A 7,576-nucleotide genomic window follows, 5' to 3' on the forward strand; every position below is an offset into this window, starting at 1 on the left:
GCCTGCGACCCTGTAGAACAGGATAAAGCGGCTAGAAATAATGAGATGAGACATCATCCATGGTTCATAACTCCCGCTTTCTTCCATTTCCTCACACTCGCTTCCTGAAACATCACTTCCCTTTGCTAACTCCTGACCATTCCCAGTCCAGTTGTCACCAACCACCTCCACGACACTTCCTCCACTCATCTCAACCATCCTACCTCTCCATTTAGCGCCAGTCGGTAAAGTTCATTTCTGTCCACTTCTAAAATAGGTCTCTTTTCCCAGCATGCCATAGTACAGAAGGTTTTCATTGTTAATAGGGGAAGAAAAAATACTGATGTCAGCATCGCATATACGTCAACACGTCCGCCATATTGGAAGGAACGAGACACAATGGAGAAATCCTGGTCTAAGCTGATAAATCTTGTAACTTGCTTCATGTTCAATCGGTTTTCAAACGATTTGCTTTGTTATTGACGTCTTACATTATCGTATGTGATGTTAACATAAATATACCTGATATTCAGATTATCCCAATTGCTGAAAACTTCAATTAAAGTAGTAGGATGTAGGATAAGTGTTCCATTCCACAGAAATCTCATCTCATCTCATTATCTCTAGCTGCTTTATCCTGTTCTACAGGGTCGCAGGCAAGCTGGAGCCTATCCCAGCTGACTACGGGCGAAAGGCGGGGTACACCCTGGACAAGTCGCCAGGTCATCACAGGGCTGACACATAGACACAGACAACCATGCACACTCACATTCACACCTACGGTCAATTTAGAGTCACCAGTTAACCTAACCTGCATGTCTTTGGACTGTGGGGGAAACCGGAGCACCCGGAGGAAACCCACGCGGACACGGGGAGAACATGCAGACTCCGCACAGAAAGGCCCTCGCCGGCCCCGGGGCTCGAACCCAGGACCTTCTTGCTATTCCACAGAAATAATTAAGGTAAGACAACCTGCCATTTCTAAGCAAGTGTTTTACTGACATATATTCATAACTACTACAACACAATTTGAAATAGCTCGGGTTTGTGTCCGGGTTCTGTGGTTTCCTTCCACCTTTCAAAACCAAGTTGATGGATCGATTGGTTCTTGCTAAATTTCCAGGTTGTCACACGTCTGATGAGAGAAATACTTCATCACAAAATAAGCCTTTTGAGCTCAAGAAAATTAAACTTGCAGAGAATGAAATGAAAATGAAATCACAAAGAAACCTTTATTCTTCTCATTTTACACAGACATGATCATTTGTGGCCTCATAATAAATCCAGAAGAGCATCATTCACAAATCACATGCATGATACTGAATTGTTTTTGATTAAAATGATTACAAAACATTACACAGTTGTGATTATTTCTGACTTGATAGAAATTAGATAGAAATATTAAATCATATGTGGTTAAACATGACAATATGAGTATTTTTTGTGCTGTGACATAAATGTTTCACAATTTTTTTGCTTGAACTTCATCCACTTCACTGTTTAACTGCCACTTTGAATCGTTCACAATCACATGTCTACCTCCATTTTTATACCATCATCATCATCATTGCTCTTCTTCTTTTTCCTCCACTTTCAGTTCTCTTTTTTAACTCACTCACTTTCCTCTCAGCTTCCAAGAAATTTTCCTTGCTTTCGCTTTCATGATTTTTGTTCCTCGAGAGATTTATCTCAGAGTCAAGGTCACAGGCCTTGAGGGCTTCAATAAGCCGTTCTCTGGGGATTTTCAGGACCTTAAGGGGTTTAGTATCTTTTGGCAAGTGAAAGACTAAACTAACCTGATCCCAGACATAAAACTGATTAGGATATAGACTTTGCACTTCTCCTGAATCAAACTAATACCAGTGGGTTTCACAAATGGCTTGTGCTTTCCAGGTAATTTTCCCGTCCTGATAATGAACCCACTCACTGGCTTCAAGAAGCGGATATCCTCCAAAGCGCTCGTTATCCTCAGGACTGTGAATCAGCACGACGTACACAATCAGCTGTTTGTAGGTGACGGTCTCGTACACCCTGAGAACCGGCTCTTCTCCTCCACAGTTCTGTTCCTTGTACCATTGCATCAGATCAGTGAGGGGGAATGTGAAGCGATAATTACCGTATCTGGATTTCTCGAGTTGGAACAGAGGTGATGTGGTGAACTTCTCCAGAAACAGCTTCTGCTCATTCAGCTCTGATTTACCCTCCATGTAACGTTCCTCTGCTGCTCTTATGTCCTCTGTCAATTTTTAAGTCTCACCATGAGAACTCACTTTCAGGAGCCCTGAACTGCTCCGACTCCAATATCCCCTTAAATCCTGACTCGTCAGTAACATGAGCTACATCTGAAACCCAGAATTCAACTGGAGTTGGGTAGGGTGGGATCTCCTTTATGATGTACCTCTTCATGGGATTCTTAGGGTCCGTCGTTTTTATTAGCTCTCTCAGTCTTCGTACACTTACATGCTTCCCTGAGATGTAGCGCTCATCTATGAGACGTGAATTCTGTTGCTCTTGGATGTTAATCTACAAATATATGCAAATCTCAGTGAAAAATAGCTTATGTACACAATCTTTTTCACATGAGATCTTTATTATTATTATTATTATCTCATAGTATATATAGTTAATACATTATTAATCATATATACTGTATGGTATATAGCATGGTTACTATTATAGTATATAAAGTATACTTTTATAGTATATAGAGTATATATAAACTAGTTTCTACATTTAATAGCAAATAAGTTATATTGGTTTTTAGTGTCATATCTCTATTTCAGGTTGCTGTACATTTGCATTTGGCGTTTTTCAGAGTGTGGATCAGACAGCCAAGTGAAGTAAGTGATGACTGTGATCCTACCAGCGCCGCCTTTATATCGTGTGCTCCATCCCCTCCAGCATCTCCCAGACATTCTGTGGAAATAGAAACTTAAGGACTGTGTTGAGGTGGATCTTGTGGTCTGACACATTAAGAGAAAGGAAATAGTGTATGTACAAAGAGAGAGAGAATGTCCTGATAGTTTCTCTAACTACATTACCAATTTCTCCTATTTGTTTAAGAACACTTTTTCTTTCAATCTTACTGCTTATGCTAATTTCTCTCTTTCTTGGATAATGTAAAGTAGCTCAGATATAAGGAGGTATATAACAGTGGAATTTTATTTGACATCAATTTTTCACAAGTCTAAACTCTGTGTGTGTGTGTGTGTGTGTGTGTGTGTGTGTGTGTGGTGTGGTGCGCATTTAAGCAATCCAACAATATAGAGGGAATTTACACATCAATTAATCGTTGACTTTTCAAAGTCGTGGATTTTTTAAAAAGGATTATTATGATTGCATCACAGAAAAAAAGGAAAAAGGTATCAGCAATGAGCAAGTGCAAAGATCTTTGTAGATCCTTGAAGATCTTGGCAAGAATATTACAGATTCTTAAAGATCTGGACAAGAACTCTAAAGATCCTTGAAAATCTTTTGAGGATCTTTGTTGAGATCCTCAAAGACCCTCACAAAGAACTTTACAGATCCTTGAAGAGCCTTGAAAGATTTTCACCAGGGGTGTAACGATGTGGGGAATGTGTCCTTGGCACACACCGAGTGCCAATCGGGCATAATTATGCTGTAAATATCAATATAAATTTGAATGCTGCAGCAGATCTGAATATTTCTGCAAACCACACACACACCAATTTATAGCAACAATTTACCCATCATGTAAAAACCGCTTCCATGAATATGACAGTGAGTTCGGTGTACTTCGGCAACCTTCCCAGTCTTCAGATTTGCCTGGGATGTGGTTGAAAGGGAGCTGAGCAAACCTGCAGCAAATACGTGATGCAACCACGTCGACTTAGAGCAGAACCTCAAAGGCTGTGTGTTCTTATGTATTGTGGAATCCTTAACATGAAGAAAGAAAACTGTTCGTAGAGTAAAGATGGTACAGTATTAATAATGGTGTTCTTCTGAAGAAATTAAAAAGTACATTGGATTAGAGTCTGAACAAACCCTAACATCATTAACAGGTGTTTAATGATGTTGCATCACCTGATACACTCGTACCTACACCAAAGACACACACACACACACACACACACACACACACACACACACACACACACACACACACACACACAGTACTGGGCAAAAATCTTAGGCACATGCAATGAAATGCTGTAGAGCAAAGATGCCTTCAAAAATAATGGAACGAAATGTTTCAACATTAAAAAAAATATGATAAAGATCAGTAAGCAGGAATGCATGAAAAAAGGTCACTATTTGGTGAGACGACTCTTTGCTTAAAAACAACAACAACAAGTCGTCGTCTCAGGTCCACTGAGTGCAGTTTTATAAGGAAATGAGCTGTAGGTTTTTCTGCAAAAGCCAGCCTTTTGAACTCAAGAAAATGAACTCGCAGAGAATGAAATCACAAAGCATTTATTCTTCTCATTTTACACAGACATGATCATTTATGCTCTCGTAATAAATCCAGAAGAGTATCATTCACAAATCACATGCATGATATTGAATTGTTTTTGATTAAAATTATTACAAAACATTACACAGTTGTGATTATTTCTGATTTGATAGAAATTAGATATAAATATTAAATCATATGTGGCTAAACATGACAATATGAGTATTTTTTGTGCTGTGACATAAATGTGTTTCACAATTTTTTTGCTTGAACTTTATCCACTTCACTGTTTAACTGCCACTTTTAATCGTTTCCTCTCTTCTTTCTCCTCCACTTTCAGTTTTCTTTTCAACTCACTCACTTTCCTCTCAGCTTCCAAGAAGCATTCCTGTCTTTCTTTCTCATTGTCTTTAGGACCTTTGTTCCTCGAGAGATTTATCTTGTCAAGGTCACATTCCTCGAGGGCTTCAATAAGCCGTTCTCTGGGAATTTTCAGGACCTTATGAGGTTTAATATCTTTTGGCAAGTGAAAGACTAAACTAACTTGATCCCAGACATAAAACTCCTTAGAATATAGACGTTGCACTTCTCCTGAAACAAACTGATACCAGTGGGTTTCACAAATGGCTTGTGCTTTCCAGGTAATTTTCCCGTCCTGATAACGAACCCACTCACTGGCTTCAAGAAGCGGATATCCTCCAAAGCGCTCGTTATCCTCAGGACTGTGAATCAGCAAGACGTACATAATCTCCTGTTTGTAGGTGACGGTCTTGTACACCCTGAGAACCGGCTCTTCTCCTCCACAGTTCTGTTCCTTGTACCATTGCATCAGATCAGTGAGGGGGAATGTGAAGCGATAATTACCGTATCTGGATTTCTCAGGTTGGAACGAAGGTGATGTGGTGAACTTCTCCAGAAATGGCTTCTGCTCATTCAGCTCTGATTTACCCTCCATGTAGCGTTCCTCTGCTGCTCTTATCTCCTCTTTATTAATTTTTAAGCCCCACCATGAGAACTCACTTTCAGGAGCCATGAACTGCTCCGACTCCAGTATCCCCATCACTCCTGACTTGTCAGTAACATGAGCTACATCTGAAACCCAGAATTCAACTGGAGTTGGGTAGGGTGGGATTTCCTTTATGATGTACCTCGTCATGGGATTCTTAGGGTCCGTCGTTTGTATTAGCTCTCTCAGTCTTCGTACACTTACATGCTTCCCTGAGATGTAGCGTTCATCTTTGAGACGTGAATTCTGTCGCTCTTGGATGTTAATCTACAAATATATGCAAATCTCAGTGAAAAATAGCTTATGTACACAAATAATCTTTTTCACATGAGATCTTTATTATTATTATTATTATTATTATTATTATTATTATTATTATTATCTCATAGTATATATAGTTAATACATTATTAATCATATATTCAGTATGGTTACTATCATAGTATATAAAGTATAATTTTATAGTATATAGAGTATATATAAACTAGTTTCTACATTCAATAGCAGATAAATAAGTTATATTGGTTTTTAGTGTCATACCTTTATTTCAGGTTGCTGTTGATTCGCATTTGCCATTTTTCAGAGTGTGGATCAGACAGCCAGGTGAAGTAATTGATGACTGTGATCCTACCAGTGCCACCTTTATATCGTGTGCTCCATCCCCTCCAGCATCTCCCAGACATTCTGTGGAAATAGAAACTTAAGGACTGTGTTGAGGTGGAGCTTGTGGTCTGACACATCAAGAGAAAGGAAATAGTGTATGTACAAAGAGAGAGAGAATGTCCTGATAGTTTCTCTAACTACATTACCAATTTCTCCTATTTGTTTAAGAACACTTTTTCTTTCAATCTTAGTGCTTATGCTAATTTCTCTCTTTCTTGGATAATGTAAAGTAGCTCAGATATAAGGAGGTATATAACAGTGGAATTTTACTTGACATCAATTTTTCACAAGTCCAAACTCATATGTGTGTGGTGCACATTTAAGCAATCCAACAATATAGAGGGAATTTACACATCAATTAATCGTTGACTTTTCAAAGTAGTGGATTTTTTAAAAAGGATTATTATGATTGCATCACAGAAAAAAAAGGAAAAAGGTATCAGCAATGAGCAAGTGTAAAGATCTTTGTAGATCCTTGAAGATCTTGGCAAGAATATTACAGATCCTTAAAGATCTGGACAAGAACTCTAAAGATCCTTGAAAATCTTTTGAGGATCTTTGTTGAGATCCTCAAAGACCCTCACAAAGAACCTTACAGATCCTTAAAGAGCCTTGAAAGATTTTCACCAGAGGTGTAATGATGAGGGGAGTGCGTCCTTGGCGCATGCCGAGCGCCAATCGGGCATAATTATGCCGTAAATATCAATATAAATTCGAATGCTGCAGCAGATCTGAATATTTCTGCAAACCACACACACACCAATTTATAGCAACAATTTACCCATCATCTAAAAACCGCTTCCATGAATATGACAGTGAGTTCGGTGTACTTCGGCAACCTTCCCAGTCTTCAGATTTGCCTTTCGCAGAGCGCCTTTGGGATGTGGTTGAAAGGGAGCTGAGCAAATCTGCAGCAAATATGTGATGCAACCACGTCGACTTAGAGCAGAACCTCAAAGGCTGTGTGTTCTTATGTATTGTGGAATCCTTAACATGAAGAAAGAAAACTGTTCCTAGAGTAAAGGCGACGTAACCCAGTATTAATATGGTGTTCTTATGAAGAAATTAAAAAGTAAATTGGATTAGAGCAGGGGTGGGGAACATCCGGCCTCCGGGCCGTATACCGTTTGATCCGGTATACCGTTTGATCCGGCCCACAAGATGATTTATAATTACTCACACACACACATACACACACACACACCAAAAAAAAAAAAAATCAGAAAAAAAATCAGAAAAAATGAGACTGCAGTTAATAAAATAGGTGAGTGGTTGTCTTTCCAGGCCAAGGTCAGGGTCCTGAACCCCACATGAGCAGAGCGTGGTCATGCATGGTCACGTCGCGTCATTTCGCGGGCATAGACAGACTGTTTAACGATTTCACCAAAACGCACCATGGCGAGTATGAAGAAGAGAACGGTAGATGCGGAATATCGCGCTTTTCAGGAAAAATGGACAAACAATTATTTTTTCATAATAGGTAAAGGCAAGCCAGTTTGCTTAGTTTGTGGGGAT

The 7,576-nt window shown here is 39.2% G+C and overlaps 1 protein-coding gene across 1 annotated transcript; it reads right to left on the bottom strand.

The window, feature by feature from the left end:
* Positions 1 to 2,232: 2,232 nt before the first annotated feature.
* LOC132894700 (uncharacterized) lies at positions 2,233 to 5,999 on the bottom strand. The gene is made up of 3 exons (XM_060934841.1): positions 5,939 to 5,999; positions 4,755 to 5,666; positions 2,233 to 2,502 (listed from the first exon to the last, which is right to left on the bottom strand). The coding sequence occupies exons 1-3, from the start codon at positions 5,972 to 5,974 to the stop codon at positions 2,233 to 2,235; spliced, it is 1,218 nt and encodes a 405-aa protein (XP_060790824.1). The 5' UTR covers positions 5,975 to 5,999.
* Positions 6,000 to 7,576: the final 1,577 nt, after the last annotated feature.

The sequence above is a fragment of the Neoarius graeffei genome, chromosome 11, assembly GCF_027579695.1.
Source record: "Neoarius graeffei isolate fNeoGra1 chromosome 11, fNeoGra1.pri, whole genome shotgun sequence".
Taxonomy (NCBI): Eukaryota; Metazoa; Chordata; class Actinopteri; order Siluriformes; family Ariidae; genus Neoarius; species Neoarius graeffei.